This window comes from Leptosomus discolor, chromosome 7 (assembly GCF_034619465.1).
Source record: "Leptosomus discolor isolate bLepDis1 chromosome 7, bLepDis1.hap2, whole genome shotgun sequence".
NCBI lineage: Eukaryota > Metazoa > Chordata > Aves > Leptosomiformes > Leptosomidae > Leptosomus > Leptosomus discolor.
In genome coordinates this window covers 45548350-45574412 of record NC_141397.1, presented here as the reverse complement: position 1 = coordinate 45574412, position 26063 = coordinate 45548350, and the positions used below count along the sequence as shown (strand labels likewise).

General features: G+C 43.6%; 1 protein-coding gene across 1 annotated transcript in view; it reads left to right on the top strand.

Annotated features, from left to right (window-relative positions):
* The window catches only part of EPHA4 (EPH receptor A4), a 103058-nt gene that overhangs the window by 22211 nt on the left and 54784 nt on the right, over positions 1-26063 (top strand). The window contains exon 4 of the mRNA XM_086468450.1: positions 22270-22425. Coding sequence (XP_086324576.1) covers positions 22270-22425 — 156 coding nt within the window. The remainder of the gene's footprint in view (positions 1-22269; positions 22426-26063) is intronic.

Here is a 26063-nt window from a genome sequence, read left to right as displayed (position 1 = left end):
AGTGCTCTCATGGGAGTCTGTGTTATTCAGGAATACCAAAGCAATAAAACATGGCAGAAAATTATCACAAGTGTACAGTGACCTGATATTAGGGCCTTACTCTGTCATGTGGGGGGGGTGTGTGAAAGTACTTTAACCCTGTCTGAAAAACACTGAACACTTAACACGGGCAGCATATTGACATCTCAAGTTGTCTCCTGCCCTGACAGCTGGGATGCTCTTCCTCCTTTAAAAGTCAGTCATTCTGGCTTATCTGTTTAGTTTCATCCTTTTCTGACCCAGCTGTTTCTGCCTGAGGTCTCATTTGCAGGGCAATCCTGCTGAATCTGCTGAAGTAGTATTCCCAGGGATTCATGGGGAGGTCCTTCAGCCCTTCCTGCTTCCTCGCTCCCCCGCCCCGGCAACTGTCCCTACCTGTCCTGCTGCATGGCGGCCGGGTCAGCTTGGCTTCAAGGGCACAGCCATTGAGTGACTGGGAAGAGAAAGGGAAAAATAATTTGGGTTTCTAATTGCCCTAAGATGATTAGGAACACCTTTCTACAGAAAAACATCTGCTGAGTAGAGTATTGGAGGGAAGGGCTTGCCAGTGGTGTTGCTTGTTAGATCACCGCTTATGACTGGAAATGTAAAGAATTAGTCACTTTTTTTGTACCACAGGCTGTTATTTAAAGCTCATGCTGGGAATGTCATTGCAACAGGGAGGGAGCAGCAGGAAATAAGGGCAAGGATCAACAGTGACAGTGCTGAGCGGTGAGAAGGGATGTGTCAGCAGAGCAGAGGTGCCAGTGCCAAAAGCCCTCACCTGAGCTGCGGGTGCCAGGCGAGCAGGGAGCTCGTGGCCCAGCGAGGTGTTGGTTTTGATTGAGCAGGAGCTTTTGTCTGAATTTATGCATCTATTTGTGTGTGTAAGATAGAAGCATGTAATAATCAAAAACTGAAAGTGGTCTTTTGTAGACTGACGTGTGATTGCTCAACTGTTATAAACGTAAGTCATGAAAGTGGAAAGCGTTTAAAGGAAAGAAGTCTCTTTCTGGTATCTGCATTTATTTTGTGGTGGTTTAACAAAGTTTCATTTTGAGAAAGAGGAAAGACGATGTAAGTGTGAGTATATGCGGGGAGGTGATGTTGTAAGCCTTATTATGTAGCTACTGGCTGTACTGGGACAAAATAAGCTAGGCAAGGTGTTAAGGGTAGCAAAGATATTTGACTAGCACTGGTTCTGGTTTGGAAAATACTGAAGAGAAGGAAAGGAGTGGGGCTATGGACCAAGCTTTGCTAAAAAGTGGATTTGGAAGTGCTATAAAAACCTGCCTCTTTCCAGGAGGCTCCCCTCAGCCTGTAGTGCCCTGAGCCTTGCTGAGTCAACACTTGCAGTCCCAAGAGTAAAGAAGGAGGTAGGTTTTATGGTCCTAAGAAGCCAGTGCCAGTGAGCACATACCAGAATAAGCCTGAGGCTGCCTCGTTTAATCCTAGAGCCGCGGGGTCCTTGAGCAACCTCCGACTTCAGAGGAGTACTGCTTTGCTTGCTTCAGTTGCTTGTACTGCCGGATGGTGCTTGAGCCACACTTGGCTATCCCTCCTCAGCCTTCCTCCAGGCATTGCTCAGGGCACAGCCTCAGGGAGGGCTTCAGGGGAGCTGGAGGGAAGGGTGCTGTGGTGTTCATGCAATCCTTGGCTGCTTTGAGCTCCTGTGTTCAAACCCAAACTATGGATGTTTCCGATTCATGGGCTGTTCCGCTTGCTTAAACACCCTGCTTGCGTTTTCTGAAGGAATGTGGTGTCCCAAGTTAGTATGTAGTATGGACTCTTTAACATCATGAGTTCGAGGGCTAACTTTGATACGAACTGCATGAGCAATGAATAAGAAATAGCTGCTTCACTCCTGGCAGAGGCTTGCTGAGGGATATTGGCAGGGAGTATCTAGTTAAATTTTGTACTCCTCCTTCTCCATCCAAAGTTAAAAGCTGATCCCAAACTGTCAATGACATCTGGTACATAAACTAGGTTGTTAAATCTCAGCCCATCAGATTTTGTGGTTCGGGGGCACTACTCAAGCGTGCTTGACATTCACCTAGCAAACATGCTGTTGTATTCCTAATTCACTGCCACTCCTCGAGAGACTCAGCAAGTGACCAGTCAGTGCAGTGAGAGCCCGTGTCTGTTCAAATTGGCATTCCAAAATCAGTGTGAGGTATTGCCCAATTAATTTATTCTGCATTACCTAAGACCATGAACAACCTCTTTTGTGAGGGCCAAAGCTGTCTTTATAAAGAAACGATACAAAGATGTCTTTAAATATGCATGGAATGCATATTGATTATTTGGAACAGTGAAAAAGCCTTACTTGTTATCTGGGAGACCAAGAACAGTTGTTTTATTGTATTGAGTCTTACAATATCTTTGGAACTTTTCAGCTAGGTGAAAGTTTAGAATGAGCATGATCTTCTAAGTTGTAAGCAGTATTACTATTGCCAATGCAGAAGTGGGGATGGAGGGAGGAAGGCTGTCCTCCCAGTAATAAGATAAGTTTAAAATTCAGAAAATTGGAGTTTACATGCTGTTCTTTCCCTTGTGCGGTTTAGGGTGCTGGTATTGGTTGGTTGTGGGGTTTTTTGTTGTTGGGTTGTTTTTTTGTTGTTGTTTTTTTAACCCACTGGAGCATATATCATTCCAGGCTTTTTTCACTGCCAGGAAGGATGAGTTTTGACTCTAGGATGAGAGTAGCAGTGCCCACTTAATTGTCTTTAGAGAGTGAGATTTTCATAAAACAACACATACTGCGCAAATCATGCAGCAAACTGCTGATAGCTGGCCTCTGGCCCACAAAGTGGCACCTAATGTAACCACACTGAGATTTAGTGCACAGATTTGGTTTCTTGTCAGTCTTTTCAGTGCACAGTCTTTGGGTCTGTTTCTCCCGCCTTACAACTTTTATATCAGTGAAACTCCACTAATGATGAGAATTTCAATTTGCTACTTAAATTTATGTCAATGTCAATGCGAGGAGACTCAGACCGTGTGTTATTGGGCTGGTTTTATGAGAGCAGTAATCAGGCTGTTGAGTCATTACATCTACTTTACACTTTGGATTTTAATTGCTTTATGGTGCTTGTTAATTTTTGTTTAGTTCACTGGTAGCTTGTGAATGATAGTTGTTTCTATCAAAAACTGCCATCAGCTCTTTCGTCACTACTTCTTATATAGTACCATAGTTCCTAGAAATATGCAGGTGGGTTTTTATCTTAGGTAAGTATTACGTTGTAGCTTCAAAAATACCATTATGTTTTGTTTTAGCTTGTTTTTGTCTCTGTTGCTAGGAACAGATATAACATTCAGAACAACGTGAGCAATAATCAGAAATTCTTAAAGATCAACCAATGTGGGAGATAAAACTACCCAGGTGATGTATTTACAAGCGCAAGCAGTAATAAAGCCATATGAGAAGTCATTATCTCCACATTTTTAAATCATTTGTTGAGAAGTATTTTACTGTTTATTTAAAATATCCTTGGTATAAAGCTCCTAGGAATAGACAGCTAGAATGTGATATGCAAGTCCCTCTGCGTGGGGTTTTCCATAGGCAGCTGTTCTTTGACCTTGCCCTACATGAGGAGTTTCAGACTTTCATTTCTGGATTACCAACTGCCCTCTCTCAGTATTGCACATTCACCTTAGTTTTCTAAAAATGCAGTGGCAAATCAGATTGCATTAATGGAAAATGCCATGGCCTAGAAAACAGCTTTTACTGCTGACAGAATGGGCTGATGAAATCTGGGCTGGTAAGGTATGCTATTTTTGACTGTGAAAAGTAACATTTTCTGAAGGTTTGCTGAATGCAGTAATGTGATTTCATGTTCTTCTTTGTTAGTCATCTCTAGCTGCTGGTGTAATGGATGTTGTTAATGTTAAACTTTTAATCAGCTAAAGTATGTCTGTTGGCTTCTCTTTCTCAAAATTTGTAACGATTGTTATCAGTTCCCTATATTTTCTAAAAAGTCAAAAGCGGCTCAGAGAAGGTGAACAGAGATCTGCTAAATTCATTTTAGAAGCCCATGAGTGCAAATGAATGATTATGCGAAAAGAATTCAGTCTTCTCACTGGCTAAAGAGGTGCTTGCAGTACCCATTGGCTTGTACTGTCTTTCTCCAGCGTTGCTGTGACCATTTAATGAGGTCTGATTCAGACTAATTCCCACAATCTGTAGGTTTTATTCCCTGCTGAGGCTGGAATATTTGGATGTCTGTTCAGACATATAGTTTTCTTTTTAATTAGCACATCTGATTTTTTTTTTTTTTTTTTTTTTTTTTTTTTTTTTTTTTCCCCTTCCCTGAAGGCCACAACCTCTGTCCCAATCCGGGCAGGTGAAATTTCACAAGCACTTTATCATGGCTCATACCTCAAGCATCCGGACACACCTTTCTAATTGTCATTTATATCCGCCTGTCATTGCCTCTGGCATTTGCTGAGTTCACGTTTCCATGTGATTTACTGCAAAACATTTTGTTTAACAAGTCGCTAACACATGCTGACAGGGAAGCCCCCCTCAAGAAGCTGAAATAATGATTGCCTTCATCTTCGCTTTTTGAGGTAGATGCTAAAAAATTAATCTAGTGGTATCAATGCTTTACACTTTGCACATACGAAGAATTCTTGAAACTGGAAAACTCTGACCTTGAATCCATGAGTGCTTTGAATTGCAAATGCTTTTTGTCATGGGCTCTGTGTGTGCAACAGGGCGGACGAGCTCTGAGGCAGGGTGTTTAATCCCCAGTTTCAGAATTGTGAGTGCAGTTGGATTATGAGTCAGCGGCAGCTCTGCAAGTGTTCAGGTAACTATTATAGTATTTGGATGCTGAGGCTGCTCCTTAATAGCAGTTCTGGGAAACTTTTTAATATAGCAGCGTGGCTGCTCTGTCTTCTGGACTCGGCTTCTTCATTCCCTGTCTGAGGGTCCTGTGCGCAACAGGGAAGGAGGCTGGCCAGGAGCCCCTGCTCATGGGCTCTCGCCAGGGTGTGCTGAAGTGGCAGCCTGGTGTGGGGCACAGCCGGGGCAGGGAGACTCCACGGACCCAGGAGGCCTTCAGCCAGGGGTCTTGGTGAGCTTGTTTTTAAGGCCATCAATGAGTCTAGTGCAACTGTTTCCATGTCAAAGCGACTTTCCTTCTTTCCTTGTTGCTTTAAGGCAATCTGGGTAGGGGGCATCTAATCCAGGCCTAGAATTTGCTCTCCTTTATTTACATATTCAAACCCTGTATTGCTCTGAAGCTCTAAAATTACTGTGCAGATGAACAGTTCTGTTTGTGTATTTCAGAATAAAGTCACTAAGCATTTGCAGTGTCAAAACCCACTTAATGTTGACTAAAGTGATTCATGCAGGTCTTTCAGTAGATTACTTGTGTCCCATGATGAGTTGGGCACAACCTAAAAATTAGCTCTAAGTGGTACATTCACAAAGTGTAAGCAATTGCTTAGGAATAAAATGTAGCGATATAACCATCTCCCATCTTCCCCCAGTTGGTTGCTGATCTCATGTATTTGAGGCTCTGCCTGGCACAGTGCAAATTTACTGACCTATTAGTGGCTGCTGTTGGGCTGCACCTTCACAAAGGAAAAATGTGTCTAAAAAATATGCTTGACACTTTAGGTGCGCCATAACTAATTCATTGAAGCCAGCACTTTTCCTCCTGCTCTGCTTAACTGCCTCAAGTTTTGATTACCTACAAATGTCATGGTTTGGTTCTTTTTGAAAAATCCTGGGTTTGTTCATTGGAGTGCATATTTCTTAATGAATGAATGCAGGCAAGAAAAGATGTTAAGTAATTGCAAGTAAGGAACATGGAAAAGTAATACGCTGATATGAGTAATATTTTTTGAAAGAATGGGTTCTCCTATGTTTTTTTGATAGACTAATAAAGATTTTGGTAATCAAGTGATGAGGTGCTTGAAAATTCAAGGAACCGGTGGTCCTCGAAGGACTTCTGGGTGGGGCAACTTAACAGATTCTCAGTGCACTCTGCTTTGGTGGTCAAAGGCAGAGCGCAAGTAACCCTTCTGTGGGGCGGGTGCAAGGAAGAAGTCTCTGGTGGCTCTAGATGGCTGCTGGGGCTGCTCTTGGAGATCATCCATCTGTAGTTGTGTGGTGCTTTACTGTCTGAAACTTCACAGTCACAGGAGCACCAGGAAGGCAGTGAAGTTTTGCAGGGTAGTTTTCTCTAATTGGAATGAATTCACTGATAGTTATCAAAAGCAGAGAGAAAAAGGAGAACATTTCTGCCTTAGGTCTGTTTGGCTGAAGTTTGGAAGTGGAGGTTACTCTGTGAATTTGGGATCTCTTGAAAAGTGAAAGGTACGTGCTGAAAATAGATGGTCTTGCATACCTGAGTATATTTAACTGGTGTAAGATCACCTTATTGACAGTATTTTAAAACCTCACTCTCCTAAGCTGTCTTAGATGCAATTTGGATGCTGCTGATAGCATTCTGTTAACTGTTGAGGCAAAATTAAGTCTTGATATGGTTTAGTGAGAGTAGATAAAAGTAGCGCTCATAAGAACTATGAAGTGATAACTTATCGTATCAGGAAGAGCGTGGGGCGATCGGGGCGGACGTGAGTCATGCCAGTTCCAGAGCGTGTGAAGCCTTGGTGAGACTTATCGCCAGATTTCTTTGCTAGAGTAAATTTTTGTGGCCTGGACTGAAGTCAGTGGTGCTTTTGGCCATTTGTAAATAGCTCCATGGTTACCGCAATTAATTTCTTTGTTTATTATCTTGCACTAATTTACATATCGTGTAGGTATTTGAATAAATAGCTCTATCATCAGCCATGAGGACCTCTGAGCCAAAATGGGATATTATTGTTAGGTTTATTTGCCAATGGTTTTGTCGGAGACGGATGCTTTTCCAGATTAGAAGCAAAACTGTGTTTGTTTTGTCACTTTCTCCTAATTAGCAGCTGTGCGACATGGAGCAGGAATTTGAAAGGAAACTTTTCTTCTTGTGCGTCACCATTGCCGGGGTAAAGGCTCTGCAGGCTGGGCTGTGCCCTGCCCTGTATCACAGCTGGTGGGCTGTGCCCTCCGGGTGCCTGCTCTAGTGGCCAGGGGCACAGGAGGGTCAGGGCGATGTGGCAAAGCCCAGCTGGGGACAGCTCATCAGCTGCGCCTGCCAGGGATGGGACTGGCCTCCAGTGATCTGCATGGAGAGAGGGAAGTAACCTGTCACTTGTTCACCAGTGCTGGCTGGCAGTAACCCACCACCTGAGAAGTCTTAATTTGCTTTAGCAATTGGGTCAGCTATGGGCTCGTTCCTCATGCTGGAGCTAGGCTTGTCTTGGAACTGCATTATCATGCCTTGGTTTGTGTGCTTCCTGCAGTGTGAGCTCCATCTCCCCCACAGGAGCAACAGGCACCTCCACCGTGTAAGCTTTCAGCCACAGTGGTTTTGTTGCAGTACTAGTGTGTTCATACTCCGGATGCTTCCACCTGACTCTGATTCATCATTTCCACTGGCTCACTGGTGTGTCTGCTGAGGGCCTCCCTGGAGCTGCCTGGCAAAGGCAGCTGGGGTAGAAGAGACCTATCACAACTATTTTTGTTCATGCCTAACAACAGTTTCTGCAATTCTTTTCCCCAGGATTTTTATTTAATTTCATGTATTTTTTTTATGTACCTTCTCATGCAAAGGGAGACTTTCTGCAGAACTGTTGAAGAAAAGCTTGGCTTAAAGCATTCATCAATAGGCTGCCTCCATAAGCAAACCTACTTTCAAATTTTACCAGGTGATATGCCTGTTGCACAACTGGACCAAATCATGTACTCTTAGAGCAGCAGCTGTGTTGTAAATTTGTGGGTTAGCTGGACCTTGAAGGCGGATGAGCAGAGCTGTGATATAAAGATACCATACATTGGCTAAAAGGAATTAGTGCGTGATGTATCTTGTGAATTTGGGATAGGAGAGGATTTAAAAGTTCAGGCCAGCTCAAATTGTATCTCTTCTTATCCAGAACTTGCAGCAGCCACTGATAAAACTGGTATCTTTCTGTCTATTCTTCTTCTGAAACTCTTGCTTGCTGAGGCTGCTAAAACAGGTCCCCCAAACCAACCTCTGTACATCCAGTGCCTTTCCTTCACTCTGCAGGGAGGTGTGTTGATGAGAAGAGGCACTGAGTGCAGGCTGTGGGGAGACATCTGCCCTCTCTGCAGAGCAAGTGCTGGTGCACCAGTGTGGTGGAAACCATTCTGAGTGCACCTGAACAGGGTCAGCAGTGCAGCCTGGATGGCAAGTGTGCTCCTTTCTGACTCCCTCTAGATTGGTGTAGTACCACTGCTGGCATCTCCTTCAGGATGTTGTGATGTGCAACTTAACAGGGGTTCTGCTGCACCAGTGTGCCATTTGTGACCAAACAGATTGTGGTTCAGTGCTATGAGTGATACACTTCTCCCCAGATAATTCTCTCTCTTGCTTTTATTTATTGGTGATAAAAGACTGTCACAGATAAATAAGCATGTTCTCACTTGACTTGATAATTTACATGGCATTGCTGAAGGTGATTTATAATTTATGCATGGAAAGGATTTGCTGATCTCATTAATAACTTTCCAAACATCTAGATAAACACGCTATCGCTCTGAATCAAGTGAGCTTGAAACAGCCAAGGTATTCACCTGCAAGGGCTTCTGGCACTCCACGCTTTCCCAGACAACAGAAGTTTGACAAAAGAATGTGGGAACTGCCAAAACGCGTTTCTCCTCACAGCCACCCAGATCACCCTAAGGTGGGAGATTTAATCTATTTTTGCTATATTATTCCTCTCTATTGAAAGGCTTGTTGACAGGAGCAGATTCCCAGCTCTTTGATTTTTAAATAGGAACTGTATTTCACAGCTCTGAGCACTCAGCCCATGCAGGCATTTCTCTGCATCCTCTCGAACATCCTGCCAAAACTTATGATGCAAAAGAGCAGGTAAACAATCTCTGCAAGCTTCCTCTTCTGAGGCTGTAAAAGGAGAGTCGAGACAGCCCTGGATATTCCCTTTTGAGTGTGCCAGGTTGTTGCCATGATATTTTGTTTCATCAGAAGTAATCGCCTCCTCTCTTGTATGGATGCCTTGTTATCTGGAGATCTCCACGTATTCTAAATGCACTTATTGCTTAATTAAACCTCACAACAGCTTTTAGATGTATGTATTGTGAATTTTATTGCCACTTTGTAAGTGGATAAACTGAGGCAGGGATATTGAAGTTTACGCTCTGGGTGTCTGTGTAATATGCACCCTTCAAATTAGAGAGCCCAAAGGAACAGCCCTGCTTTCTCTTCTAGTGCTCCCTGCTTCTTTCTTGCCAGTAACTCCTGTGAGAAAGGGTTACCCATGCCCGGGAACCTCCCGTGATCTGCAGGGAAGTGAGCTGGAAGTTACCGAGTGATTTTTTTCCTCTTAATACTGTGATATGCACTGTATCTGTGAATGCTCGAGGAAGGTCAGGCAGGCTGTCCTCAGCCTCTGTGACAGAGACAGGAATTAGACCTGGGTGACTGTCTTGGTCTCCCCTGTAGCCATGAGATCACACCTCATTGTGGGGCATCAGGCTGTAAGTGGGAACAAATGTAGAAGGATGGCTTCCAGATGCATGTTTGGGGTTTTGGAAGTTAGTTCAACTATGAGCAAGTCTTCAGCCTGACTTTCAGTCTTGGATAGAATCAGGGAAAAAGGTATCTTGAGAAATCTTGGGTGGTTAGAGTCTTTCTCTTCCACTTTCAGAATGTCTTTGGTAGCAAATGCCAAGTTTAAACAACGGTGCACCTGCACATGTGCCATGACTGACGCTTCTTCTCAAAAGGTGTGATCCTTGTAGAATAAAGAGACATAGAACTTGAGCAAATTTAAGGAGAAAAGGACCAACAAAGGAGCTGCTGTTTTTTCTTGTTGAAATTAAGCTTTGTGCTTAACTTTGTGTTGGTAATGAACTAAAAGTGGTCATGCACTCCAAATAGCAAAGGGCAAAGAAAAGAGAAGCAACTCATCAATGTATGACCCTCTCTAAAATGTCATGGGTAATCAAGTGTGAAGTACTTAATGGATCATGATTTGCATGCCACTGTTTTGATTGATGTACTACTTAGTAGAGGATTTATAGTTTTTTATAGTGATGTTGATGGGAGTCTCTCAGAAGCACCTCCGTGCCTATTTTCTGTAGTGCCGGGGAGAGCCAAAGCAGTGTTTGTTTGAAGCCATTGTGTTCCCAGCATCTTTGTTAAACAGTCAAAAATAGTGCAGAGTTGTTATCTTGCATAGACCCAGATCTCACCAGAACTGTCTATATTTAGGCATCTTCCAAAACCTTTGTGTCAAGCAATTCTCTGGCGAGACCAAAATAGCTTTGCCCTTTTTTTTTTTTTTTTTTTTTTTAAAATAATGTCCTACAGCCATTTAGAGAGGATGTGATGATTAAACCATATTAAGGCATCTTGATATAGCTCTGGAGATGTGAGCTTGAACTCTGTTCCAGGCTGTGCACAGTTAACTCAAGAATAAAAAAAGCCCAGGAAAACACGAGATTTTAGTTTGCTGGCATGACGTGGCTCCATCACAGTCATGATACAAGTTCAAACAGTGGCAGAAAACATGACAACTATGCTGAGTTCTGCTGCGGAGTGAAATTCCACTTGCACAAAGGAGACAGCATTAAAGGATTTACATGCAGGATCAATCCATAAATTCTTGACAATAGACAATTCATTAAAGGGTATTAACGTAATAATTATTTCAGCCAACTTGCAATGTCTCATTAGCATGTATAAAATATAAGCACTTTTAAAATAACTGAAAAAACCCCCATGTTAGATGCTCTTTAATACCTTACAAGTATGCCCTTTCTAGGTCCAAGACCCTCAGCTGATGCCAGGTGATGCTTGTGTTAGGAGCAAATAGACATTTTAAACAATAATGTTGGAGCTATATGTTAGACCTTTCCATGTCAAACTGCTCAAGCTGCTACTGTGCTCTATCACAGACTTCATCTAACTTTGGAAGTTTAATTGCCTTTCTACACAGCTGTTAAGATTTAGGAGATGAGAGATAATCCCAGGCTGGCTGGACAGTGCTTTGAGATACAGATCTCTGTTCCCATCAGTGCTTTAACACGACTGGGGAGAGAAGCTTGTAAGCAGGTCTCCTGACAAGAGGATTAGGGCTTGTTAATGTTGAGATTCAGGCCAATTAATCAGCTTTCACTGGAGTATATTGTAAAACTTTAGTAGTGGGGTTTTTTTTCCTGTAAAATGTAGTTGCTTAACAAAAGCCACCATTTTCTGTTGTGGGTTTTTTTTTTAATTTTTTTTTTGTCTTAAAACCCCCTTAACTTCTTATATTTGTTTAAAAATCAGTTAGTTTTGTGATTCTCCTCGTGCTGCTTCTGTTCGAGGGAAACCAGCAACTTGTTTTTCTAATTGAGTAATTATTTGAAACTGATTAGTTGACTCATCTCTTAAGTCTCACAGCTTGTATAAAGGTGATTAAACTTTCAAAGTTAGATGAAGTCTGTGACAGAGCACAGGGACAGCTTGAGCACTCTGAAATGGAGAACATCCCAACGCTTGACTCGGGCAGTAATATTTTAAAGATCCTCTTAGCACTTGCACAAGTATGCTAGCAGTGTTAGCACCCTCTCTGAAAAAGGACACGCTGCTCAATTGCTGTTTCTGAGAAGAGGCGTCTTTATCATACCAGGGCATCTGTTTGTTGCTTAAATACTTTTTTTTTTTTTTAAAAAAAAGGCAAACCATTGAGGTGCCGAGTCCCCAGTTCAACAGTACAGCCTTCTTAATTAAAGCACTTAAATGTGAAGTAATGCGTGCTTTTAATACTCTGCTGAATTGGATCCTACAGCTGCCTGGACAGGAAGGGACACCAGGAGACACTGCAAGGACAGACAGTCCTTTCCGTTTCCCGCTGGTGGAGTGCCGGCCGGCTGCCTCGCTTGCGGTTGCCAGTCCTAGCAAATATCTTCCTGTAGAGAGCAGAGCAGGTTGGGATTTTCGTTCCCCGTGGAAAGTGCTGACTTCTCATTGAGAAAGGGGTTTTGGTGTTCGGCTTTTGTTTGTTTGTTTGTTTGTTTTTGCCAGCCAGAAATTGTTTAACCCAAACTGTGAATTTGTAGCTTTCTAACTTTTGTTTTCATTTCAGACAAAACCAAAATGCAGCAAATATTCTGTCTGGGTGCTGGTTTTGCCTTTATGATGTCTCGATGAGGCTTTTCAGCCGACCCTCCTAGCACAGAGCTGGAAGCAGCGCATGCAGGCGGTGTTGACAGTGCTAATGCAAGATGAGGATGCTGTCAAAGATCAGTAGCAATCATGATGTGGAAAATGTCAGACTTACTTCCAACTGTTTCCCCCCCAATACCACAGCTATAGCAAAGAAGGGTGTTACATATATAAGCTATTATTATTAATCCATAGAAAGATGAGATCTCCAAGTTTGTATATTTTTGGGAGTTTTTTTTTTTTTTTTGGCAGCTGTGTTCTTTCAACTGTGTAGCAAAGTTCAGAATAATTCTTAATAGGTTTTAAGAATAAAAGCTAATTTTTCATTTCTGGGCTTTTCCATGTATGCGGCTACTGAACTTCAATATTTAACATATGGATTGTAGATGTATTTAATTTTTTCTTCAATGCTTTTGTCTGTCTAAGTTTCCTTAGAAAAGGGTGACTGATAAAGTAGGTTTCAGCTTTTAAAATGATTCGGTATTGGCATAATTATATTTCTTTTGTGTGAGATTTAAGTTGGCTCAAAGTTTCTGTAGAAGACAAGCATAGCATTTCTCTGTGTAAAATCCAGGAGAATTGATACTGCTCAGGAATGGCACTCCAAAAACACAGACCGTGTCCCTGTGGAGGGGTTTTAGAAGTGTCACAATGCCAGCAGTGCCGTAGGTCTGTGCCCGCAGTATGCAGTGTCCAAGTGCAGGGCTGTGCAGTAAAAATGTCTGGCAATTAACTCTGAAGGCTGTATCAGGATGTAACGGGTCTGCGTGGCAAGGTTTTGGTAGTGGGGGGGGTTACAGGGGTGGCTTCTGTACGAAGTTGTTAGAAGTCTCCCCTATGTCAGATGCAGCCAATACCAGCCGGCTTTAAGACGGACCCGCCACTGGCCAAGGCCGAGCCAATCAGCGACAGCGTTTTTCGCCTCTGTGATAACGTATTTAAGAGAGTGAACAAGTTGTTGCGCAGCAATAATTGCAGCGAGTGAGAGGAGTGAGAATATGTGAGAGAAACATCCTGCAGACACCAGTCAGTGAAGAAGGAGGGGGAGGAGATGCTCCAGGCGCCGGAGCAGCGATTCCCCTGTGGCCTGTGGTGAAGACCATGGTGAGGCAGGCTGTCCCCCTGCAGCCCATGGGCGGTGGAGCAGATGACTGCCTACACCCTGTGGAGGGCCCCCACGCCGGAGTAGGTGGATGCCTGAAGGAAGCTGTGAACCCATCGGAAGCCTGCACCGGAGCAGACTCCTGGCAGGACCTGTGGCCCGTGGAGAGAGAGAAGCCCACGCTGGAGCAGGTTTGCTGCCAGAGACCCCGTGAGGAGGGCTCACGCTGGAGCAGTTGGTTCCTGAAGGACTGCACCCCATGAAGGAGACCCACGCTGGAGCAGTTCATGAAGAACTGAACCCGTGGGAAGACTCACGTTGGAGAAGTCATGGAGGACTTTCTCCCGTGAGGGGGACCCCACATTGGAGCAGGGGAAACGTGTGAGGAATCCTCCCCCTGAGGAGGAAGAAGCGGCAGAAAACAACAGAGTGATGAACTGACCCCAACCCCATTCCCTGTTTTTCCCCCTTGTGCCGCTGGGGGGGAGGAGGGAGGAAAATCAGGATCAAAGTTAAGCCCGGGAAAAGGAGGGAGGGGTGGGGGGAAGGTGTTTTAAGATTTGGGTTATTTTTTTCTCATTACTCCTCTCTGAGTTAATTGGTAATAAATTACATTTTCCTTTAATCAAGTCTGTTTTGCCCGTGACGGTAAATGTTGAGTGATCTCTCTGTCCTTACCTCAACCCCACAAGCCTGTTGTTATTTTTTTTTCTCTCCTCTCTCCTGTCCAGTTAAGGAGGGGGAGTGATAAGGGTGGCTTTGGTGGGCACCTGGCATTTTGGCCAGGGTCAACCCACCACACGAGAGAACGATACCCGGGTGAACAAGACCCCCTTGGCTGGGATTAGGCCATTCTAGTTCTCATATCGTGCACCCAGCGGTTTTGTTTGTGCCTGCAGCTCTCTCTTGAACAGATTGCTGTGTCAGATGTCTTGTCCTGTTGTGCTTGTACCCTTTGCTGAGCTAGCATGAGCTAGCAACTTCTTAATTTCTCCTGTTTTATTTCACTGGACTTCATGTATATTAAAAAAAATTAAAGCCCTGGACTTCAGGAGAGCAGATTTTGGCTTGCTCAGGAATTTGCTTGTCAGGAGGGCAGTGAAGAAGCCTGCATGAGGTGGTGGGTTATAAAGGACAAGCTGCTGAAAGCACACAAACAGCCCGTTGCAGCTGCAGAAGGCAAAGCAGGTGTAGCAGAAGGCAAAGCAGGTGTAGCAGAAGGCCAGGATGGATGGGCAGGGAGCCCCTGGCACAGCTCAGATACACAAGAGAAGTGCCCAGGAGGGTTGTCTAATCTAACCATTGCCTGAGGATGCAGGGGAGGAGTTAGGAAAGCCAAAGCTTGGCTGGAGTTGAACCTGGTGAGGGATATGAAGGACACCAAGGACATCTGCTTCTGCAGGCACAAGAAGGAAGGCTGAGGAAAATATGGTCCCATCGCTTACTGGGGGAGGAGACCTAGTGACCAAGCATGTGGAAAAGGCTGAGGTACTGAATGCTTTTTTGCCTTGGTTTCTACTGGTAAGGTTGGCCGCCTGGCCTCCCAGGCCCAGCAGAGTCTGTGGAAGTGAAGGGTTACAGGAGAGGACTGAGTTAAGGGGTACTTCAGTGAAGTGGACATATATGAGTCCATGGGACCTGATGGGATGTGTCTGAGGGTGCAGAGGGATTTGGCTGATGTCAGTGCATGGCTGCTCACTGCCATCTTTGACAGGCTGTGGCAATCAGCGCCTTGCAGTTGGCAGTGTGTGCCTCATCCCTTTCCCTCAAGAGACCTTCAATGGTGATCGTGATTCGTTTCCACACCAAAGATCTCTGTAGTTCCTTGCTCCTCACTTCTTTTGACTTCTGCAATTGAAGTAGGCAGTTGAATTTCTTGTCTCCTAGGAGCCAAAAAAGGAAGAAAAAAAAAAAAATCTGGCCGCCTATCAGTGAGGCAATCATGGATGACACCAGGCAGTGCACCATTGGATTGCTGAAGGTTTGAGTGCTGCTGTGAATACCTACAGCCACTGCCTTGGGATGCTGCCTTCCTCTTCCTTGTCCTGCTATCTGCAGCTGAGCCTTTCGTGGTGGCCAAAAGGGCTGTAACAGTCATCTGCAGCGGAACCACTGTCATTGCTCTGGCATGGCTGAGTGCTCCCACAGTGGCTGCTGTAGGTGCTCACGTGGATGCAGGTGGCTGATGGAGTCTTGCCTCTGGGATACTGTGCAGCTGGAGACCACGTGCCTGGTGTCTGTCTTCTAACGCTTAGAATTACTGCGTTGGGAAAAATTCAGCCAGATAAGGTCTCCTTTGGAGGACGTGGACTTCGGCCTTGCCAGGGTCACGTTCAGCGTGGGTTGGAAGGGAACAGCCCAGTGCATGACTGCGTGGCTGCCACCTCCAGCAGCGCCAGCCCAGCCTGGGGTGGCCTTGTCTGCGGGCAGACCCCGGGGGTCCTGTGCTCTTCCACGGTGGGGTGCGTGCCACCTGGCTCCTCTCGCCGTGCTGGGTGCCAGCGGGATGGAGGAAGGTGAGATCCTGCCGGCAGTTGAGTGGAAGCTGCCTGGTGCACAGGCTGGGCTTGTCCAGGGCACGGAGAGAAAGGGGCTGCACTCTGCTTGCAGCTTGCTCTGGGAGGGACGTGGGTGCGAGGTGAGCAGCAGGGCCACATGACCCACAGCGACTGCCTGCCAGACCTCTGGTCCCCACTGTAGCCTGGTACAGCCCTGCAGAGGAGCATGCCTTGGGCTGTCTGGGAAACTGTGCTTTTCTCAGCTCCTGCCAGGGCTGCAGCTCTCCTGTCATCACGGGGTCAGTCCCCAGCATCCGAAAAAAACCAGCCACAGCGCAAGCTGCAGACTTGTAGCCAAGGTTGCTACACTGGGGAAAAAATAACCAAGGGTGGAGGTTTTTTACGGTTGTTCAGACTGGCTATGTGAAAAGCTCCTTCACTCTGTTCGTGGTGCGCCTTTGCAGAGGTCTGCATGCATACGTGCAAGTGTACCAGTGTGCACAGTTTCAGTGGCTTAAACAGTCTGGATTTCACATCATAGTACATTTGTGCTCCAAGGTCCCTTTATTTCTGTTGTGAAGTTCCCAGGTTTGTAGCCAGTCGTGGAATAGAAGTGCTCTGAAGTTAAACAGTCTAGGCTCTTTCCCTAGTGGGACTGTGTGTTTCCTCCTATCATTCATGCAACAGAAATAGATGCTTAGTGTGTAGAAATACTGGTTTTCTCATCAGAGATAGGAGATAAAGATGGGGAACTCCTTTTAATTTGTAGCAATCTTGCAGTCATTACTAATAGGAGGCAAAGATCTTACAATGTGAACATCAAAGGAATCTGACATTATTTGGAAACAGCATTTGGTACATCACATCAAATTCTACAACTTGACTTTTAAGAAAGGCTCAAGAGAAAGCATTTTTTTTTTTTTCTTTTTTTTTTCCCCTGTCTTCTAAGGATCTTTATTTATCACCCTCAGGGGCATTACAGTGAGCAATTAGATTGGACCAGGCGAACGACTTAATTTTACAAGAAACTCATTAATTCATCCTATTTAAAATCTTCTCATTTCACCCAAAACCCAATTATGCTTGTAGTGGCAATGATCTGGAAAGGCATTGTCTCTTAGGTATTAGGGGGGCCACTGGGACTCCTGTGGTATTCATGTCGGGGAGACAAGGGTGACTCCCTTTCTTTGACTTTTAGGTCAAAAGAACTAGTTGCTGGGACAGCTTGACAATTAGAAAACCCTGATGAGCATTTGGAAGTAAAACAGCTGTACAATAACGGAGGGCTTCATGGTGCGGGGCAGAAAGCTCATCAAAAGAGACTATCCAAACAATTGAGTTCTATAATTAACACAGAAAAATCCGTTCAGAAATGGTAATAACAGTAAAAGAGAGCTGAGAAGATGCTGCCTACTTATGTGGCAGATGTGGTTTTGTTACAATCCGAGAGAGAAAATCCGTCCTCTTAAAGAATAAGCACAGCATTAGAGGGGAAAAATAAAAGTAACTTTTTGTTCCTAAGGGTGCAGTTAAAACATGAGCTTAAAATATTTCCAGACAGGGAAGAGATGTAGAAAAAAGTAACCAGTGATGAAAGACGTGAAATATGCTATCAAAGTATTTTTTTCAAGTCTTTAAACCCAGATTTCTCTCACTGACATTTTTAATCCTGACACTGAAATGTCTTTCCTTAAATTATTTGCTTTGTCCTTCATTTCACCAAGAATTACTATTTTAGGGTTTTTCATTAAAGCTGGCTATAATTACTGACTTAAAAAAGTTTCCCCTCTTCTGTTATGTGGGAGGGATATTTGATTCAAAATTGCATCTCAAGGAATTTTGAAATTTTCATGAGTATATAGCTGATACATTTTTGTGCTTCAAAAAATGGAAAGTATTAAATGCATAGTTTTTGAAATTTCAGCTAACTCCACAGATTTTTAGCTATATTATTCCCTCACCTGTGATGACAAATGTTTTCAGTGGTGTGGTGGTTCCTTTTGGGAAGGAGGGGTGCAGCGGGAGTGTGATTTGTGTTCAGCTGCTGATCCTGTCTGGGTTGAGGGCCCTTTCCCTGCAGAACTCGTGTGGAGATTGCAGCCTTTAGCGTAGTGGTCTGTAGGGTGATGGCTCTGCAGGCCAGTGTTCCTGTGCCTGTTCTGTACCTCCCCTGGCACAGGACTGCCATCCCACTAGTCTTTTTTTACTGCTGCTGCAAATAAGCACCTTAAAGGTCTCAGTCAAATTTTCCTCTAATAGAAGTTCATTGACTTAACAAGATTTACTTGAGCAAAACCATGTTTCTGTGCTTGTTTATTCACCCCATTCTCTTTATTAGCTCCTAATCTGGAAATCAGTATTTTTCTTGGTTGTGAGTTCTCTTCAGCAGAGACTGAGGTGGCAGGTAGAAGCTATTTCTTCTGGCCTTGGTCCCTGGTTGCTAGGGGTGCCGCGAGAGCTGCTGCCCAGCGCTGTCGGCTTGGGGCTGGCTGGCTTGGACCTTCCTTGGCTTCTGCACAGGGCTTGGCCAGCCCTGCCTGGCTCTGGGGTCTCTTCCCTTCCCAGTTGAGAGTCTTGCTTAAACTACTTGTGGATGAGGAGCAGAGCCCTGCCTCTTTGGCACGACCAAAGCCTCTGCTTGGGGCTTGCTGAGACTTTTTTAAGATATGCACTGCATTTTTAATAATTTAGGAACTTGTCAGCAAAGAGATGGTGATGGTTTCTTTATCCAAGCCTTTGCAAGATATTTCGCTTTTTTTTTTTTTTAAAAAAAAAAAGAACTAATATGCATGTCAAGCCTTTTCCAAACTATGGTGGAAACATTCATTGCCATTTCAACAAGGACAAAGGAACAATATAAGAGCAAGCACTGGGGGATTTTTTTTAGCAACTTTAAATTTGCAAGAGTAATTTTTTTAAAGATTCTCCCCTGCCTAATTGGAAAGAAAACATAGCTTATTTAAAAAATAGTTAAAACTAGTTTAATACATATATTTTGTTATAGCTCTGACTAAAAAGAATGTGACTAGAACGCCATCCACTATGAGATGAGTTTTTAAATTCTGAAATTGCTGGCTGAAACTTTCTAGTAGAAAATCGAGCATTTGGAGAGAACAAGCAAGCAGACTTTCCAGCCCACACATGCATTCAGGTTTTAATGAGAAAAAGGAGTTTGAAAAACAGCTTGAGAAAATTTACATCCAGATTTGACTGACATTCCATAATTCTTCAGAGCAGTTTTTGCAGTTTTAACTGTATCACTTGGTAAATTTAAAAAAAAAAAAAAAAAAAAAGTAATGGTCAGCAATGTTTGACAAATCCTGTCTCACTTTAAGAGAAATAGAAATCAGTTTTAACATTAGAACTCAAAGATACCAGCAGAATTATTTGAAGCTGATGTCCATTTAAAATCAATGTGATTTGTACTGAGGAAAAACTGTGAGCTTTTTCATGCTGAAAATATTTTTGTTTGAGAATTTTCCTTGGATCTAGTGCAGATGATTGTAACCTTGTTATGTTTGTGGGTGATCTGAATATTAAAAAAGATTTTTCTCTTTTTTTTACATTTTTTTAAAACTAACTGAAAGAACTAATTAAAGCAAAGCTAAGGAATTGAATTAAAAGTTTGCATTGCACATATGAACTAATCTTTTTACAATGGTATCTTTCGAAAGCTGTGTAAGAATCCCATTCATGCTGGGTCTCACCCAGCAAATCCTTCATAGAAAAGCAGCTGCATGAAGATTTGTCATGAGAAAGCAATAAAGACTTTCAGGGAACAGGTTCTGTACAGGCTTCTTGTTTGCCTACTAAATCATTAACCTTAAAAAAAAGCCCATCCGTAACCTTACCAGGCACTGGTTGTAATAGGTGTGTCAGCAGTACTTCATGATAAGAACAGCTTTTACAGGATTAGAGTCGAGTTTTTAAGTGACGGTACCATGGAGCTCTTAGGGGCAAAGAACTACTGGTTTAATGCAACATGTTCTCTAATGTCCTGTTATGGCAAGTGCTGAAATGTGGTTAACCTGTGAACACACTAAAATGAAGAAAACTGTGTTCGGGAGTGGGTGATTTGTGAAGCAAAATGGCTGTGTGTGCTTTAGGAGCAGCCACTGCATTTGGAGAGCTTTCTTCAGTTCTTGAAATATTAATGATCTTAGTTTAATACAGTAGAAAACAAAATACAGTGCATGAAATTAGGGGGAAAAAAATCCTTGAATTACAGACTATTGACCTTGCAGTACCCACTGAATCCATCTATTCCCTTTTAAACCGAGTCTGAAAAGACAGTGAGGAGGAGGAGTGGTTGCAAGTATCTTTATCTGTGACATTTCCCTACCTTTCCAACAGCATGTTGTAGCCCAAGCAGGATCTTCAGCCTTGTACTAGATTGTTTGTCATCTAAGCATTCTGATAGTAGGAAAGTGCTAAAGACAGATCTTTGTTTACTATTTCTGTGAACTATGATGTTTGTATTAACAGTAATGTTAGTGTTTACATGTTTTATTTTAATAAATAATAGAATAATAGAAAGAAAATTGTGGATAAGAGCAGTCAGCCTGGTCTCCTCTTGTATTCTTTTTTTCCTTGCCTTGTCTTTATACATGGCAGCAAGATTCTGCCTGTCGGTGTCTGCCTGGGTCATATACAGGCTTAGGTGTATTTCTGATCTGAGCTGTGACAGTGAAAACCAGGAATAATATCTCAGATCAGCATCTGCCACTTGACTGCTGCTGTTGTTAAGCCAGGCACAAGAGGACATGTAGCGACAGTACAACTCACTCAAAATGTATAAAAAAATGAAAGTGGTGGGGTTTTTTTTTTTTGTTTTTTTTTTTTTTTCTGGGCAATTCACATCACAAGCAGAATAAGCTATTTTGCACGAGTTGCCTTTGTGTACTGCGGCTGCCTGGCTGACAGGCTGTACCCAGTGCGTTTGTATTTGTATTCAGGGACTAATTGTCTCTGATGTGGGGAGGCTGGGTTTGACCCCCATGATTTTTCCTGCCAAAGCTGTGGTTTCTGATTTTAATCGAAACCCCAAAGCTGTTTGAAGTATGGCCAAAAAGCACCTTGCAAGTTGAACCTTATCTAATAATGTGATGCATGTAAACTCTGGAAGCATAAATCTTAGTCACTTGAGCAGTGTGTTTTTATAAAATCCTCTGGTCCAGTGACAGCTGCAGCGAGCGAAAGTGGACTGATCTCCCAGCACTCTTACAGATGGCGTGCGGTGAGTTGTAAAGTTAGGACTTGTTAAGGGAATTCCATAAATGGCTTTGATTAATAAGAGCGAAGTGACTTGCTGTTCTATAAGTGCATTACTAAAATCCCTCTCCATTTCCCATGGGAGGGATTCATAAGAGAAGGAGGGAAAGAGCAAGGGGGCCTAAGGGAAGGGTGAAACAGAAAGAGCAAGCTCTGGCTGTGCGGGGGCCTGCGCCCCGCATACTGGGGCCTGTGCATAGCGGGGGAACTTTAAAGGTAGCATAGGTGATAAATGATGAGATTTGAGTGTGAGTCACACGGTAAATACTGGGAACAACCTTTCCTTTTTTACACATTTGCATGGGTGGGTATTTTCTCTGTTCTCTGTAGTGCTGAAAGCCAGTGGTGATGGTGGGCTTTTATCTCTAGCCAAGGGAGAAATTTCTAGGATGACATACCTGTTAGCCACTATTAAAATGTGTTATTAATGATGCCAATGAGTTTTTTCCCCAGTGATGTGAAAGTAGCCATTCGTGTAAGCATTGTATTTATGAAGATGATGTCACCAAAAGCTTGCCAACTGCACGTGGGAACTGGTGGCAGTGGAGCAGTTACTGCTATGCCCTGGCTTCAAGGAGGGGAGAGCATTGCTGATTTCCTGCCTTCGGAAGATAAAGCCAAATGAATTCTGCCTTGCCGGGAGGGAGATGTGCCATTTCCGGGCATGTTAGGCTGAGGGCCTTGCTGCCAGTCCCTGTGGGTTCCTGTCCCACTCCCTCTTCAAAATTGGCAGTGGCTGACTGTCAGCTGCCATTCCTTAAGTGGTCATAGAATAAACCAATTGCACCCCTTTTGTCATGCTCTGTGTGTGTGTGTGAATGCAGGTGGACGTGGGTTAAGCAACAACTCCACAGTAAGCACAAAGAGGCAGCTGATTTTCTGGCAGTGTCAATGAAAGAGTATATTTTTTTTTTTTAACCAGCTTATAAAATGGCTCTTGTTGGAATCAGAAATTGGTATCCCCTGACATAGGATTGCTCATTAAGACTGTGATGATTGTTAATTCTTCACCTGGGGCTAAGAGGACATCATTAGAGCTCTTTGAAATGTCTCCTGCCTTGATTTTGAATAAGTAAGCTAGCAATTTCTGATCACAGTCTGGGCAAGTAACACTCTCCCTTCCTGTTCCTCCATCTAGCTTGCAAAATCGGATACTACAAGGCGCTCTCAACAGACATTGCTTGTGCCAAATGCCCGCCTCACAGCTACTCCATCTGGGAAGGCTCTACCTCCTGCACCTGTGATCGGGGCTTTTTCCGAGCTGAAAATGATGCTGCCTCCATGCCCTGCACTCGTAAGTTGGTCTTTGAACAGTCTTCTCCCCTTTTATAATCCATTTATTTTCCTGTCTTTCTTCCACTCTATATGTAGGAAATATTACCTGGAGATTTGGGTCTCTAAGAAGTGTCCTGCTTCTGAGAGCAGCGTTCAGTAGCTTTTACAGTGCTTTGTAGATGCAGTTTGCGTTTTGGCTCACACTTCTAGGAGAGAAAGCGTTTGTTCTCAGCCCTGAGTTCCTAACTGTGACATGGTTGCACTGACCCTTGAGAGCTTACAGTCGAAATAAATCAGGAGACTGGGGGGAGACAAAGCCACGAAAGAGGAGTGACTCGCACACCTCAGGAACAGAGTTGGAAATAAAATACAGGTCTTAAGTTCCAGTCTGAGGGCCTGTCCGGTAGATTGCATCACCCTTCGTCTCTTTAAATATTAATAGTTGTAGACATTGTATGACCTAGGGTAAATAGGTAATATTTATAATCTCATTATATATCTAATTTGCTCAAAGTATAGCTGGTGACCCTTAGGAATATCAAAGTGTTCCTCTGTAAGGGGTGGTAATAATAAATGTTAAACCTTAATGAAACAAACACCCAAACTATGGTTTATTTTATCCTTTGTAGATAAATGCATCATGTACAGCAAATGGGATTTGCTTTAGTTCCACCAAAATGCCTTCAGCAGGGAGAAGAGGCGTAGTGAACTGAGCACACCCATGGGGTTGCTGGAACAACTCCTTGTCCTATGTGTTGGTTAACGGCTCACGCAGCTGTAGACCTGGAATCCCAGGCATGCCCTAGTGTGAAATCGTGATCATGTAGTTATTTGGTTTTCAATTCTATAGAAGCAGAGCAGTTTGAAACAGTAAGTGAAAGGGTTGTATTTTGCCAGGGGATATCCATGTGTGGCTTTCCCTGAAAGCTATTGGAAATGCTTCCAGATTTTTGGAGTTCAGCTGTATATTTATGTAGAGAGTGTGTGTGTGTCTGTGAGTGAGGGAAGGCTGAGATATTTCTTTTGTAACATTTTAATATATTCTGAATTCATTTTGGAGAGATTACTCACATTTATTTAAATCTTAATTTCTCCCTTACAAGGCAGAAACAAAGTATGTCCATAACTAAGCCAGCACTCATTGCTTCCCCACACTCCCTTGATTCCAGCTCTTCTTCAGTGATCTCCTCCTTTTCAGCTGTGAATTTTGCTGAGTGCTGTTAAGCAGGTCTGGGCATAGCCAGGAGCAGCTGCTTTTGGTTAGTAGGAAAGCATAAGAGGTCCCTATATACCTTGCCAGATATTGACTGGGGATGGAGGTCTAACTGTATTGTGAAACCTTGCTGAAGTGGGTAGGAATATGCTTTTTATAATGTAATTTACACTAGGAGATAGAAACCTTGACCGTTTTGATAGGAAAAATGTCTTTTTGCAACAATAAAACCATTTTTTGGAACATACATCCTAAATAACATTATACCAGCAAAAGTTTCTCATAAAGCCCTGGTCCTAGTGAGTGATATCCTGACCAAATTGAAATCAAATTAGTAATCAACTGATTGAATTTAAATAGGCATGTGCAGTGAGTGAAGTATGAGGAGAGAGCAAAACGCTTCCAGATGGGGGAATTGTCAGCAAATGATGTATATGTTTGCTTGTATTGCAAAACATACCCCTGCAAGCTTAGCCCTTTTTTGTCAAGCCTTGGGCCTGTTTCTGGCACCCTTCCCCATTCCTGTCTTTGGAGGTCAGTCAAAGTTGTAGTGCCTGATCTTGGTCTTTTACCCTGAAAATAGGAAGAGGGAAGAAGAGAGAGTAAGGACCATGGTGCTGGCCTCAGTCTTCATCTCTGCAGCAGTCTAGGAGGACTTGGCATGCAGAGGCAAGCCAACACCATAGTGCCATGGACTCTTAGTCTTGGAAAACAGGCCTGTCTCTGGAGGTCCCATTTCGTAGCTTTGAATTTTCCTATAGCTTAAGGGCTTCTTTTTCTGGGATCCAAAGTGAAGGAAGACACAGAGGTTATTTCTGAGCTGGCTTGTGGGACAGCTTTGCTTCCCCACTTGCTGCTGTGCTCGCTAATATCGCCTCTTTGAGGTCTGCCTTAGCAGTGTTTGAACGTTGCTGTGATGGTGCTACCTGCGCAGGCACAAAAAGCAGCCCTGCGTGCATGGTGCACCTCTGCATTGTGCAAGGAGTGAGGTGCAAGGGGCTCCTGGGGGGGCCCTTTGTTTTGCTGCACTCACTACACTGAGTAGCCTTCTGACCGCACACTTGAGACAAGTGACATAAAGCGTTTAGAGGGCCTCTACTGAAGGAAGCCCCTCCGGAAGAAGCTCCACGTTTGTCTGCCTTTCCTGACATGACGCGGAGACAGAAGGGAGCGTAAACATCAAAGGTTCTTTCAGACAGATTCAGACTCTAATCAGTTCTTACCAGTTGGTTAAACCAGGTGACAAACCCAATTCCCTTGTGCTGACAGCCATAATAATCAGGCACCTTCTTTGTTCATTATGCTGTCTTTAACCCTGGTATTCTCATTCAGCTCTGCATTTAGTAATCGCTCAGTGTGACGGCGCACTAATGAAGAAATAAAACACAGTATCTGAGATCCATTCTTCTAGCAAAAAGATAGACTCTGCTCCACTGGCTTGTAAAATCAGGTTTCTGTTCACTTGGAGAACTATTAGACCAGGTGAATAAAAGTAACATTGAGTAATCTGGAGAGAACTCCTGGAATGGACTGTGGATTGATCCTTTCTTTATTATTTCTAAACACTTTTTAAGATTAAGAACTTCAGCCTTCTTAGGATGTGTTTTTGTAAAGATTTGACCCTTGGCTATTGATTTCCTTTAGTAATAAACGAGCTGGCCTCGTCACTTATCTTGCCTTCTAGGTTGGGGGAGGAAGACTGTTATGACTCTCCATTAGCCTGATTGTGCTAGTGGATGAAAGGGGAATTGGAGAATTCCCCTTCCTCACAATTCCCATGATGAGTAATAAAAGCAACACCTACTTCCTGATGCACTGGTCAGGAGAGGTGCTCTGGAGTTTTCTCATGCCATGACACCACTCTGACATCTTCATCTGTTGTTGAGTTGTGAAAACTGCCTAACCTTCAGGTAAGCCAGGCATCCAGTCTAAACAAATAACTTGAAAGCTGGTTTTAGTATTCTGCTCTATTTTAGCTTGGTTACAGTGAGTAGTTATGTCTGGCTTAAAGCTTTTACAAATAAGAGCAGAATGTGGTGGGATGTGAGTGTAGGAGACTGTGGAGTGGGCTGCATTGGAAGGCCAGGCATAGACATCCTGACATACACGTTTCCTGATGGATCTTGTCCTTCAGGCTTGCCTCATGGGGATAATCATCAATGTGTCTGTTGCCACTGAGGAGCAGAGCTGCCCTGGATCTCCTGCTTTGACCTAACTTAGGAATATAGACTTTCAGCTCTGAAGCACATGGGCTTGTCAGCTGTGTGCTTGGACATGGAGATGGTATGATTGACCTGTAATACACTTAGGCACAAACTGTGGAAAACACAGATGCCTTTCCCTTTTGGAAGCATCGCAAAAATAATGTTAAGGCAGCTATTCAGACCTTCATTATATTTCAGTACTTGCTGAGAGAATGGTTCTTTCATAAGGTTAGTCATCTA